The sequence below is a fragment of the Leptopilina heterotoma genome, unplaced genomic scaffold, assembly GCF_015476425.1.
Source record: "Leptopilina heterotoma isolate Lh14 unplaced genomic scaffold, ASM1547642v1 Lhet_44, whole genome shotgun sequence".
In the NCBI taxonomy this organism is placed as follows: domain Eukaryota; kingdom Metazoa; phylum Arthropoda; class Insecta; order Hymenoptera; family Figitidae; genus Leptopilina; species Leptopilina heterotoma.
The window spans coordinates 1511985-1527465 of NW_025111084.1; the positions used below are offsets into that span (position 1 = coordinate 1511985).

General features: G+C 21.1%; 1 protein-coding gene across 1 annotated transcript in view; it reads left to right on the forward strand.

Moving 5' to 3' along the window:
- Nucleotides 1–15481, forward strand: part of LOC122506850 (collagen alpha-1(IV) chain) — a 57769-nt gene that overhangs the window by 19851 nt on the left and 22437 nt on the right. The window contains exon 2 of the mRNA XM_043619217.1: nucleotides 6987–7172. Within this exon, the coding sequence (XP_043475152.1) occupies nucleotides 6987–7172 (186 nt within the window). The remainder of the gene's footprint in view (nucleotides 1–6986; nucleotides 7173–15481) is intronic.

Here is a 15481-nt window from a genome sequence, read left to right on the forward strand (position 1 = left end):
CTTTGATAACAATTTTTTAAAAAAAAATGGAAAATAAAAGAGGAAATGGAATGGAAAATGTTTTTAAATAACTGAAATTGGGTAAAATTGGTAAATGTCGTTTGCTCTTTGCTCCAAATATCAGGTAAAATGTTTGAGATGATCTCTCGCGAATTATCTACCTACAGCCTACCCACAGTTCCGTTTAGCTTGCGTCATTCGCTCGAGGACGCTTAATATTACGGCACATTATGCAGTTACCGAAGAGCAAAGGCAAACCGCCTCACACCCCTTCCTTTAGGAATTCTTTCATTCAACGAGCGCATTGATCATTTTCATTTTGCTTATTCATATAGAATTAAATAAAAAATGAAATGTATTTATAAGATTATAAATTTTTTTTTCTCCACTAACATAACGGTATAAAAGGAATTATTTTTTTTTTATCAATTTCTTCTCGATAATTCAAATAGCAAAGAAGAAAATATAAAAAAAATCTACAATTCAAAAAGGAATTAAAAAAAAATTACAAAAAGTTTGAAAAATTATTTTGATAATTTGACTTTGACTTTTTTTTAATTAGTCGTTTAAAAGGGTTAAAAATTAAAAAAAAAAGAAGGAAATATGAAACGATAAGAGAAGATATGGAGAAAAGGAGAAACTATGGTGGAAATTTAATAAAATTTTATGATAAATTACTTCTTTTTTTAATTTTATCTTAGATTATTGAAATAATATATGTGTTCCTTGACTTTACGAAACAATAAACGCACTCTCTCGTGTGTAACCCTTTGAGAACAATTGGCATTCACCCATATCGACCTCCTCACAATGCTGAAGCGATAAGAATAATATGGCGCCTTTTCAAGTGGTCCTGCTTTAATACAATAACTCAATTCCGCATTGCTGGTCGCACAGTTACTGTTTCTCTGATAAAGCTTGCAGAAAAATTTCTTCTTTTTTACCTCCATACACACACGCAGAAATACTGGCAATTGTCTTATTTTTTCCGTCATTTCAAAATTTACATTTTAATTTTCACTATTTTCATACCCCACGTGGAAAAATTCCATTGAATTTCCGTTGAGTTTCCATGGAAAATTAATTAATTAAAAAAGTTTTAAGTTTTTTATTTTAAAAATATTTTAACATTTCCAGGTTTTGTCATAGGTCAGGAAAAGTCAGGGATTTTTATTAAAGTACTGAAAAAAATTGAATTTACAAAAATTTTAATAAAATTCTTGACAAAATTTCAATTATTTTGTCCAAAATTTTCCTCAATTCAATCATTTTCAATGTCTATTATTTTATAGTAAAATTTTTCAAAAGATTTCAATTATTTAAAAAAAGTGTTGATAAAATTTAAAGCAAACATTAGATACATTATTTTCGAAAATAATAAAATTTTTTTCAATTATTTTCATGAATAATAAAACTTATCATAGAATTTCAATTATTTTTAATATGATTTTAATCGAATTCCACCGAAAAATGTAGTTATTCTTAAAGATTTTATTATTTGTCGAAAAATAATTGAATTATTTAAAAATTTGTTGATAAAATTCTTTATGAGGATTCAATTTTCAGAAACATTCAAATTACTCAATAAATTGTTTTTTTTAATTTAAATAATTGAATTCTTGTAGATTTATCAAATAAAAATTTATTTAAAAATGAAGTTCATTCGAAATTTTAGATAATAATTAAATATTAAAAGCATTAAAGCATGAATTTTCAAAAATAATTGAATTTTGAATATTTTTGAAAATAATTACATTTTTCAAAGAATTTACTTAAAATTGTATTAAAAATAATTGAAATTCTATGAAGAATTTTATTATTTAGGAAAATAATTGAATTATAGTAAAGAATTTTTATTTCATTTTTTTTAAATAATTGAAGTCTTGTGAAGAATTTTATTATTTATGAAAATAATTGAATTCTTGCAAACGAATTTTTATTAAATTTTTTTTAAATAATTGAAATCCTGTCAAGAATTGTATTATTTTTGAAAATAAATAAATTTTTTGAGGAATTTATTTAAAATTGTATTGAAAATAATTGAAATCTTGTAAAGAATTTTTATTACATTTTTTTAAATAATTGAAATCCTGTCAAGAATTGTAGGGGAATGTAGTCAAGGTTGGCCTACTGTCTAGGTAGGCCACTCGCGTTTTTTTGTCAAGTTCACTAGCGCCACCTACGCGCATTTTTGTCGAAGCTTGTCTTAGTGAAACCTAACTTTTTGTTCAATTACATTTTCGGAAAATCGAAAATTGTGTTTTCTGTGACGTCGGTACAAAAAAAGCTCAAAAAAAGTTTTGTGCATAATGTGAAAAACCATTAATAAAAGATAAAAAACAAATTGAATCGTCAAGGCAAGTATGCAGAAAATTTGTGGGACTCATGGTTGAAAGGAAAACAAAGTAAAAAATCGAATCCCGAAACGTATTTCTTTATGGTTACAACAATTCGGTAATGTTACTTACTGTCAAGGTCGGCCACTATGTGTTTAAAATGCGCAAAGTTGAGGACGAGCTACTTCATTTGCAAAAACTGCAATTCTGTATAACTCATAATATAATTGATCATCTTATTAATATTTTTATTTAATTTTATTAATATTTTAGTGCAAAAATTTTTTTTATTTATATTTATTTTTTTATATTGTTTATTGTTATTATTTTGTTATTTCATTAAGTTACAAACTGTAAACAATAAAGAATCAATTTTCCGTAACTCTAAACATGTCATTTTATTTTTTAACGATTAATGCCCTTTGAATTTTAAACATGGCCGACCTTGACTGTAATGGCCAACCTGGACTACAAATTTTTTTTTTTTTAAATCTTTATAACTTTTTCATTTTTAAACCTGTCAATTTACTTTGTACAGAAAAAATGTTCCTATTAAACAGGACTTTCCAACCATATACTTCAATTGTCCAAATTCATTTTTAAAAAAAAGTTATAAACAAAAGTCAAAAAGGTGGCCGACCTAGACTATGTTCCCCTATTCTTTATGAAAATAATTGAAATCCTGTCAAAAATTGTATTCTTTATGAAAATAATTGAAATCCTGTCAAAAATTGTATTCTTTATAAAAATAATTGAAATCCTGCCAAGAATTGTATTATTTATAAAAATAATTGAATTCTTGCAATGCATTTTATTACACTTTTTTTTAAAAATAATTGAATTCATTTAAGAAATTTTATTAAAATAGTAGATTTTGAAAATATTTGAATTTCATTAAAGAATTTCATTATTTGTGAAACGTAATTGAATTTTTGCAAAAAAATTTTGAATCCAATTATTTAAAAATTTGTTGATAAAATTCTTTATGAGAATTCAAATTTAAGAAACTTTAAGAAAATTAAATAAATTGTTTTTTTTTTTATTTAAATAATTGAAATCTAGTAGAATTTTTGAATAAAAATTGATTTAAAAATGAATTTCAGTTAAAATTTTAAATAATAATTGAAAATTAACAGCATTATAGAATGAATTAATAGAAATAATTGAATTTTAAAAAGATTCCAAATTATTTTCAAAATTTTAATAGAATTCTTCACAAAAATTTTATTATTTGTATAAACAATAAAATTCTTCGAGAAAAATTAAATTATTTTCGAAATTTTAACAAAATCCTTCGCAAAAATACAATTATTATTTTGATGAATTCAAAAAATAATAGCAAGAATTGAATTATTTTCAAAATTTAAATAGAATTCTTGATAAAAATTCAATTATTTGTATAAATATTAAAATTCTTAAAAACAATTCAATTATCTTCAAAATTTTAATAAAATTCTTCTTAATAATTTATTTATTTTTATAAATAAAAAAATTCTTTTCAGAAATTCAATTATTTGTATAAATAAATAAAATTCCTCTGAGAAATTCAATTACTTTCAAAATTTTAATAAAATTCTTCTCAAAAATTAAATTATTTGTATAAATATTTAAAATTTATCGAAAATAATTAAATTCTTGTAGAGAATTTTTATTACATTTTTTTTAAATAATTGAAGTCTTGTGAAGAATTTTATTATTTATGAAAATAATTGAATTCTTGCAATGCATTTTATTACACTTTTTTAAAATAATTGAATTCATTTAAGAAATTTTATTAAAATAGTAGATTTTGAAAATATTTAAATTTCATCGAAGAATTTCATTATTTGTAAAATGTAATTAAATTTTTGCAAAAAATTTTTGATAATAATTAATTTTTTTGGGGAATTTATTTAAAATTGTATTAAAAATAATTGAAATCCTGTCAAAAATTTTATTATTTATGAAAATAATTGAATTCATGTGAAAAATCTTATTACTTGTAAAAATAATTGAATTGTTGGGAAGGATTTTATTAAAAATTTTGTAAATAGTTTAATATATTTTTGAAAAATTTTATGGGAATTTATACAAAACATGAAAACATCAATAACTCCGAGTCTTCGACTCGGAGTGATCGATATCTTTATGTTTTGTAATTATATTCTTATAATTTGTTGAATTTCATAAAGATTTGAATTTGAAATTTTTTGAAAATCTTAATTCCTATGGAATAATAATAATGATTAAATATTTATTTAAAAAAGAATTTTTTAGTGTTTTGGAATAATTTTACAATTAAAAAAATTCGTAATTAAATATAATACAACAGTTTTTTGAGTGTCTAATTATTTTTAGAATTTAATAATAAGCTTTGAAGTATTTTTTTGCAAAACGCATATTTCATTCAAGTTTTGCAAAAAAAATTGCAACAAAGCTTATTATTAGATTCTAATCATAATAGAAATGTTAAAATAATATTAAAATTTTAATTACAAAATGTCATGATAATTTTTTTAGTAAAAAAATTAATTTTCTAATAATAAACGTAAAAAAAAATTAGGCCAACTTTAGAATAGACATAAAATTTAAAAGAAATAACAATTAATTGACGACTGTAGACAATTCTAATTATAGAGACGCGTAAGTCAATGGAATTCAAAGTCTTTCATGTGTACAGAATTTAACCGCGAAATTATGTCATTTATACATGAAACAATATTATCTAATTACACATTTATCTCGCGTCATCGCTTTTAATTCATGTGAAAAATCTCTCACTGTCCAAAAGACAAAAAAATAAAAAATAAAAATAAAAATTTTAAATAGAGAAAAAAAAACAGGAAAAATTTAACTTTATTTTTTTTTCTTTTAAATTCATGTATGTTTTATAAAAGAGGATGTGGTCACAAAGATCCAGACCCGCAAAACAGAGATCTAATTGACGGTACATAAAGAAACTAGAGATGAATGAAAGGAAAAGAGTTAAAGGAATATCAAATAACTTATTCCCCATGGCACGTGACTTTATTCGAGCGTGACTCAAAAAAAATAATCTGTATCACTTTCTCGCAAAAGTCACATAAGAATATTATTTTTACAGAAAAATGTTTATCAAAGAAAAAATAATTTCGTTTTTTTTAGCAAATTTTTTTCATTTTTGGAAACTTGGAAACTACAAATAATAAAAATTACCGTCAGTTTTATTTTATTTTTATTTATTTTATTTTAACCACCAAAATTGAAAATACAATTAATAAAAAAACTATCGTTAAGTAGGTAGTTATTAGTTTTATTGGCGGTAGTTTTTTATTGTTTGTATTTTTTATTATTTTATGTATTATTTTATTATTTTATGATTATTTTTTGTATTTTTAATGGAAGGTAGTTTTTATTATTTGTATTTTCAATGGAAAGTATTTTTTTTTTTTTTGGTAATAGTTTTCTCTGACGGTAGATTTTATTATTATTAGTTTCCATTGACGGTAATTTTTTTAATTGTAGTTTCCATTGGCGGTGATTTTTATTATTTGTAGTTTCTATTGACGGTAATTTTTAAATAAATTAATTGATAATTTTCATTAATGAGCAAAAAATTAATTGAAGATAATTGAATTGTTAAATACATTTTCAAAAAAAAAAAAAAAAAAAATTAAATGAACAAAAAAATAAAAATTGTATTCAAAAAGAAGAAGAACCACTGATGAATCTGGATTAAGAGACAATTTGAATCGAGGAGAAGTAAATAAAACGTCAATTAGATTGATAAATTGTAAATAAATGATGCGAAAGTCTATGAATCTGGTGTTCCTGGAAGAGTTAGAAGCAAAGTGCCGACTCTCGAGTTTGTATAGTATAATACCATAAGAAATTTCTGCGTCGACAGCAAATGGTTGGCTCAGAATATTTCTTCTTTTTTTTTATTCTTCTTCTTCTTGCTTTATCTAAACAAAGCACCCGTCCTTCGGAACATCTTTGCATCCCACGCTCTCGAGGGTACTGTCGATTATCTGTTTTAAACAAAAAAAAAAGAACAAAAAAAACAAAAAACGAAACCAACTTAAATAAAATTCCCAACTACTGCTTTTTCGGAAACTTTGTTGAATTTCGGTATTTATTATATGAGTATTTATATATTATACAAAAGAAATGATTTTTCGGTGAAGAATTTAAAAAATTCTTTTTTATTCTTCACTAAACTAAAATGGAAAAATAAAAAACTAAAAAAGTAAAAACTAACTACACTGAAGGAAAATTTGATTCAAATAAATATTTACTTGAAACAAATAATTTTTATTGAAGTCAGTTAAATTGTATTTGCTTTAAATACTGAAATTATTGGTTTAAAATTTAAATATTTATTGATTAAAATTTATTTCATTTAAATACAAATTATTTTATTCAAGCAAATATTTTTTTTTTGATAAAATAGACAAAATTATAATTTTAATAATTTAATAATTAAATTTTATTTTTAATTTAATTTAATATTTAGTTTTTTAATTTAATAATTAATTTAATATTTAATTTAATATTTAATTTAATATTTAATTTAATATTTAATTTAATATTTAATTTAATATTTAATTTAATATTTAATTTAATTATTTAATTTAATTATTTAATTTAATAATTTTAATTATTTTTCTCTTTCTGTTTGTTTTTCGTTAGATATGCAACGACAGTGAGAAATGTAACTGCACGGGTATAAAAGGAGAGCCTGGACATCTTGGAATTCCAGGAGGAAGTGGAGCCCAAGGAATACCGGGAGAAGTTGGTCCAGATGGACCAGTGGGACCGAAAGGCGAAAAAGGAGCTGCTGGAGAACATGGCAGCACAGGAGAAAAGGGTTACCGAGTAAGTAGAATCATTTTTTCTTTTTCTTTTTTTTTCTATATCTGAACTTGTTTGTTCTTTTCTTTCTCAACCTCGAAGACATTTATGATGACCCTTTAAAAAAGAATCACGTGATTCCCCTACTGACCTCTTCAGTATTTCTACACACCCATGACCTTCAAAACAAAATGCTCTAATTTCAAGAATACTTTATCTCAAATATTATAATTTTTTTTCGAATTTAATAGAAATTTAATTATCTACAGTTAACACACATTATTACAAATAAACCATTAATTTCCTGATTTGATTAGAAAAAGCCATTTGTCTACGAGACGATGATGATGATGATGATGACAAAAACATTATTGTTAATCTTGAATTTCGGAAAATTTCGATAAAATTAAATTAATTAATAAATTTAGAATTAATGAATTAATTAAAAAATTAATTAATAAATTAATAAATAAATTTTTTGAGAAAGAAAAAAATAATTTTTGACAATATTAATAATATTAATAAATTTAGAATTAATGAATTAATAAATTAATTAATAAATTAATAAATAAACTAATTAATAAAAATAAATTAATAAATAAAGTTGTTGAGAAAGAAAAAAATAATTTTTGGCAATATTTATTGACTTCGTAAATTTTATACACAGAATTTTTATTTATTTATTGTTATTATTTTATTATTTACCAGCAACGTGATGTTCAATTTGTCATTATTATGCAAAATTAAAAAATTTTCTATTTTGAAATATGAATTTTTGACTAATTTCAGATTCAAACTTTAAAAAAATTCAATTATTTACTAATTTACTAATTAATTATTCTTGTTTATTAATTTAAAAATTTTTAATAAAATTCTTCGCAGGAATTCAATTATTTTCATAAATAATAACATTCTTCTGAAGAATTAAATATTAAATAGTAAAATTTTTTGCAAAAATTCAATTACTTTTAAACAAAATTTTAATTAAATTGCACGAACGAATACAATTTTTTTTTACTTTTAGTAAATCCTTCGAAACAATTTAATTATTTTTTTAAATAGTGAAATATTTGCAAAAATTCAATTATTTTCAAAAAAAAATTCATGAATGATTTCCATTTTTTTTCTTAATTTGTTATAAGATCTTTGCAAAAATTCAATGTATTTTCAAAAAAAAATTTCATGAAAGAATTCAATTTTTTTTTAATTTGTACTAAAATATTTCAAAAGAATTCAATTATTTTTTTAAATTCTAATAAATTTCTTCGCAATAATTCAATTTTATTTTTATAGTAAAATTCTTTGCAAAAATTCAATTTTTCAAAAAATTTTAATAATATTTTTCGAAAAAATTTAAATTAATTTGAAATATTTTAATTAAATTCTTCACAAGAATGCAATTATTTTTCTAAATAATAATAATATTCTTCTGAAGAATTCAATATTAAATAGTAAAATTTTTTGCAAAAATTCAATTACTTTTAAACAAAATTTTAATAAAATTTCACGAACGAATACAATTTTTTTCTAAAATTTTAATAAATCCTTCAAAACAATTGAATTATTTTTTTAAATAGTGAAATATTTGCAAAAATTCAATTATTTTCAAACAAAAATTTCACGAAAGATTTCAATTTTTTTTTCTTAATTTGTTATAAAATCTTTGCAAAAATTCAATGTATTTTCAAAAAAAAATTTCATGAAAAAATTCAATTTTTTTTTTTAATTTGTTATAAAATATTTCAAAAGAATTCAGTTATTTTTTTAAATTTTAATAAATTTCTTCGCAACAATTCAATATTATTTATATAGTAAAATTTTTTGCAAAAATTTAATTATTTTTAATACAATTTTAATAACATTTCATGAAAGAATTCAATTTTTAATCATATTTTTCGAAAAAATTCAAATTATTTTTTAAAAGTTTGATAAATTCTTCAAAACAATTCAATTATGTTTAAAAATAGTAAAATTCTTTGCAAAAATTCAATTATTTAAAAATTAGTCTAGTTAGGATATTTTTTAAAAGAATTCAATTATTTTCCAAAATTTTAGTAAAATTCAATAATTAAATGTTTAATTTCAATTATAACAAAAACGATTGTTTTAAAAAAATTGTAGAAAATTGTCTATAAAATTCAATTACATTCCAAATTTTCATTTCAAATTATTAAAAAAAACTCGATTATTTTTAAAAAATTCATAGAAATTCTTCAAAAAAAAAAATTAATTAAAATTTTCAAACATTTTATCGAAATTCTTCGAATGAATTCAATTATTTTCCTAAATAATAAAATTCTTCGAAGTAATTCTATTATTATCAAATTTTTTGATAAAATTCTCTGCAACAATTCGATGATTTTCAATAAATTAATTTTAAAATTGAAAATATTTAAAAAGAAAAATTATTAAAAAAGTTAAGAAACAAAAAAGCAAACTTTACACATTTTCAATTTTTACCCTTAGAATTTCTTATAATTTTTTATAATTTTTCTTAATTTGTAATTCGGTGAGAAAATTTCCATTCGTTTAGAAAAAAATTGTTTATAAACAAAATGAAAATTATATTTATAGAGTTAAACAGTTAGTTGGATAAAAAAAATCAAAAAGTGACTTTATTGCTTCCGTGTAAATTAGTAAAACTTAATTTACATATGTGTCACTCACTAGAAAATAAATTCATAATTATTTCGAATCAATAATTTTTGAATGCTAATTTTTTGAGAATATAAAAAACTTAAGGATAAACTAATATAGAAGAACAATAGTATAAAGAAATTAAAAATTTAATTCTCAATAGATTGAAATTTGAAAATTAAAAATTGAAATCGAAAAAAAATAAAATAAATTCAATCAAATTTTAATAAAAATTAAACTGAAATAGAATTGAAATTGCGATAAAATTAATTTTTAATAAATTAAAATTTGCATAAATTATATTTGCAATAGAATTGAAATTTGAATAAATTTTATTTGTAATAAATATTTATTATTTCTTTAATATTATTTATTGTTATTATATTAATAAATTCAAAACTAAAACCAAATAAAAAAAAATTAAATAGAGAAAAACAATTATTTTATCAACACTTTGAAACAATGAAAAATTTAAATCGATGTGTTTTAAATTGATTCGAATCAATATTAAGATCCTCATGATGAGAAAATTGAAAGTGATACTTATGTAAAGTTTAAGTCTCGAGTGGCCTGCATACATCATTTTTTTTTTCATTTTTCTTTTTCATTTTAATATTTATTAACTGACACTGATGCCTCAATAAAAGACCGAGTTGGTAAAAAGTCATTAAGAATATTGTCATTGCTGACTTCCAGGAATCGCATGTAAAGAATAGAATAGAGAAAAAAAAATGCACAATCGTAAATGTCGCATCGTATGAATTCCAAATGAGATATATATGAAAGTCAAAGATTCAATGAAAAACTGCCCACATGTGTTGTAGACTATTTTTCTTTTTTAGTAACGTGAATTTTTCAATTCGAAAAAATAGAATATAAAATTATGATTATATAATTAATGTGTCGAGTTATGTCGAACGTAAAATTAAAAATTTTTTTTTTTCTTCTTTTTTTATTGATGATGAAGATGCGTTTGAGGGAGACCAAAAAAAGAATTGTGTGAGACATTACAATTGCGTCACCGCAAAGAAAGTGCATGAGGATGACCCAGCTGTTAATAAAATTGAATCACTATTTACTGCGCTCGCAAACAGAGTGAAATTACTTTTTCACTGGTCAATTAGTCAGATAATGGACTTTTTTTTTATAGAAACTTGTTCTTTTCGTGTTTCAAGATTTTTGTTTCTTAATTGCTTTCTGTTGACATCAATATTATTATTATTTATTTCAATAAATAGTAATTACAATAAAAAAAAAATTAATGAATTTTTAATAACTTTATTATTAATAAATTTTTAATAAATTTATTATTTATTTATTTATTATTAATAAATGTTTAATAAATTTATTACTTGCACTCAGAGAAAAATTTTATTTATACCAAATATAATTTATTTGAGTTAAATAAAAGTATATTTGACTCAGAGCCAACTTTATTTATTTGTTACAACTATTTATTTGTTTTGAATAAAAAATTCAAAAAAAATTTCAAATAAATTTTTATTTCAACCAAATAAAATTTATTTTGAAACAAATAAAAAGTCTAGTTGGCTCTGAGTCAAATGTATATTTTTTTTGGGCGTAATAATATTTTAACTATACAATAATAAATAAGTTAATTTTTCAATAAAAATTATTATTAATTTTATTAATATTTTATTAATAGAAAATAAATATAAATTTTTTTTTATTATCTTTGTTAATACTCGGTTTTTAATTTTTACTCCAAACACTATGCAAGCGTAACTGCCGGAAAGTATAACCACATACAAAATTCTTACTTGTGCGGCGGTTAGAATTTTATGTGTGGTTATACTTTCCGGCGACTGATTTTTTTTCTACTTTCTGGATTTATTTTTTTTTGACTACATTTATGCTTGACATTTTGTTTTTACAATCTTTATTATGTTCGATAATAAAGAATAAATATAAAAATAAATAAAAATAAATAAAAATTAATAAAAATTAATAAAAAATAAATATAAAAATAAATAAAAATTAATAAAGAATAAATATAAAAAAAAGAATAAAAATAAAAAATATCAAAAATAAATAAGTAATAAATAAAAATGAATAAAATTAATAAATGGGAAAAAATAATAATACGATTTCTTGTTAGATTAGAAAAAACCAGGTCATTGGCACCGTTGAGATTCATAATTCTAATCATGAACAAATGCGTTGTTCTTCACTCTAGAAATTCCTTTATCGAATTACATTTTTCGATACCCTACTTGCTAGGAAAAACGCGTAGGAGAAAAACGGAAGTGAAATGTATAATTTAAGATTGTCAACGCGCTAGATAAAAACTAGGTTTTTCCCCCTGTTTCAACTGAATCTTCACCGAAAACAATATGGAAATAAAAGGATTCTTTATTTTAGAGGAAATCCTCTCCATAAAAAAAAAACTTTATCTTAATTTATTTTTCGGATATAGTTCATCATGTGACTTATTTCAGTTTTCAAAAATATTTTTTCCTTTTATTCTTTACTATTTTTACACTCTAGCATTTTTACTTTTTAGTATATTTACTCTTAGTATTTTTTCTTTTTAGTATTTTCACTAAATCGGATTTGGATTCTTTATTATTTTTACTCTTTAATATTTTTACTATTTTTACTCTTTAGTATTTTTTTCTTTTTAGCATTTTCAATTCTTAGTATTTTTAGTTTCCACTATTTTTACTATTTAGACTTTATAGACTTTAGTATTTTTTTATTTTTAGTAATTACAGTTTAGTATTTTTATTCTTTATTATTTGTATTTTTTAGTATTTCTACTCCTTACTATTTTTACTCTTTATTATTTTTACTCTTTAGTATTTTTTTTCTCTTTAGTATTTTCAATTCTTTAGTATTTTTACTCTTTAGTCTTCGTACTCCGTAGTATTTTTTTATTTGAAGTATTTCTATTTTAGTATTTTTACTCTTTAGAATTTTTTAGTATTTTCACTATTTGTAATCTTTATTATTTTACTCCTTAGTATTTTGATTATTTTTAATATTTGGACAAAATAGTATTTTTATTCTTTACTATTTTCACTCTTTAGTATTTTCACTAATTAGTATTTTTACTCCTTACTATTTTTTACTATTTTTACACTTTAGTATTTTTTTCTTTTTAGTATTTTCAATTCTCAGTATTTTTACTTTTCACTATTTTTTTATTTAGACTTTAGTATTTTTTTATTTTTATTAATTCCAGTTTAGTATTTTTACTCTTTATTATTTTTACACTTTAGTCTTTCTACACCTTGGTATTTTTTTATTTATAGTATTTCTAGTTTAGTATTTTTACTTTTTAGCTTTTTTTAGTATTTTTACTAATTAGTATTTTTACTCTTTATTATTTTTACTCTTTAGTATTTTTATTTTTAGTAATTCTAGTTTAGTATTTTTACTCTTTAGAATTTTTTTAGTATTTTTAGTATTTTCACTTCTTACTATTTTTACTCTTTAGTATTTTTACTCTTTACTATTTTTTACCCTTTACTATTTTTACACTTTAGTATTTTTTTCTTTTTAGTATTTTTACTTATCACTATTTTTACTATTTAGAATTTAGTACTTTAGTACTAAATTCTAAAATACTATTTAGTACTTTAGTATTTTTTTATTTTTAGTAATTCCAGTTTAGTATTTTTACTCTTTAATATTTTCACTTCTTACTATTTTTACTCTAGTATTTTTTTCTTTTTAATATTTTTACTCTTTACTATTTTTACTCTTTACTATTTTTACTCTTTACTATTTTTACTCTTCAGTATTTTTAAAATTTTTAGTAATTTCACTCTTTAGTATTTTTACTTCTTTGTATTACTACTCTTCACAATTTTGACTCTTCACTATATTTTTGCTCTTTAGTATTTTTACTCTTCACTATTTTTACTCTTTATTATTTTTATTAAATATACTATTTTTACTCTTTAGTGTTTTTATTATTTACTATTTTTACTCTTTAGTAATTATTTTTCCCAGAATCTATACTAGAATTTTTATTTGTTTCGAATAAAAATTTGATTGGTTTAAAGAAAAATTTTAGAGCCGAAAAAAATTTTCTTTTTTTTTTGTAAATAAAAATTGTATTTATGACAAATTTAATTTAAATTAAATTTTAGCCTATGCGGAAACAGAAAAAAATGAAAACTATAAGACACGAAGCATAAAAGAATGAGTAAAAAAATAAAGTAATCCGAGAAATGGGAAAAAATTGCTTTGACTCTATCGAAAATAATGCAAATTAACAATAAGCAACATTATGACGAATCGTATGCGCAAAGTCCCTTAATTAACGTTCATCAGTTCGCGCGGGTGGCAAACAAGTTTACGACTACCGTTTCTCCCGTTTCGCCTCATGTTTAAACTTTATAAAGTCTGTACACTGAAATGACGTCATTTATCCTTTCTGAATGATATGCGAGCCTGAAAAATTGAAACTTTGTACACACAAAACAAAATATAATCTCTTGAAGTGCAAAGGGCAGACAATGCACTAAATATTAAATATAAAACCGGTGCATAATAATTATATTATGGGACTTGTGTGTATGTGCGCAAATTGCCGTAGGAGTGCACATGTGAGAATGGCACAATTTCTAGGCTCTTTGGGTTAACAATTTATTGTGGGCGGTGATGATAAATTGCGCTATCTTGCATTTGGCATTGATCTCTATCTGAGAGACGATTTTTCTACTTGTGTGTGAGTATATATATGACCTAAGTATCTGACCGGAAGGTTGATGAGGGTTAGATGACGCGTCTCTTATATATAAACTGGGTCGATTCTAATCGTGCATTTTCAGAGGAAACTCGCCGGTTTTTCTCTTGGAATTTTTTTTTTTTTTTTTTTTTTTTTTTTTTTTTTTTTGCTCCTTTTCTAAGAGAAAAAAGAACAACTTTTTGCACGGTACTTTTTTTTTGTTTTGAAATAGGAGAAAGGTGAATTATTATTTTTTAAAATAATAATAATAATTTTTTGACAAAAATTCAATTATTTTCAAAAATTTAAATGAAATTCTTTGCAAAATTTCAATTATTTTCAAAGATTTTCCTGAATTCAATCATTTTCAATATCTACTATTTTCATAAAATTTATCAAAAAATTTAATATTGAAAAAAAATTCAATTATTTTCATAAATATTAAAATTTCATTTAATTCAATTATTTTTACGGCAGAATTTTAAATATTTTTAATACAATTTCAAATAAATTCCTCGAAAAATGCAATTAATCTTAAAAATTTTATTAAAAATAATTGATGAAAGAATTTAATTTTAAGAAATATTTAATTATTCTATAAAATAATGAAATTAGTTGCAATAATTCAATTATTTTCATAAATAATTTTTAATTCGTCGCAGAAAATTAATTATTTTCAAAAATCTTTATATTCAATTATTTTGATAAACAACCAAATTCTTCCCACAAAATCAATTATTTTAAGGAATTATAATAAAAAATTTTTCTAAATTCAATTTTTTTGATAAATATTTATATTCATCGGAAGAATTCAATTCTTTAGAAAAATAATAAAATACTTTGCAGAAATTAAACAATTTTCAAAATTTTTTAAAAATTCCCAAGAATTAAATTATCTTTATAAATAGATAGCGAAATTCTTCTCAAGAATTAAATTATTGTCAAAAATTTTAATAAAATTCTTGGCAAAATTTCAATTATTTAATAAAATTCTTCA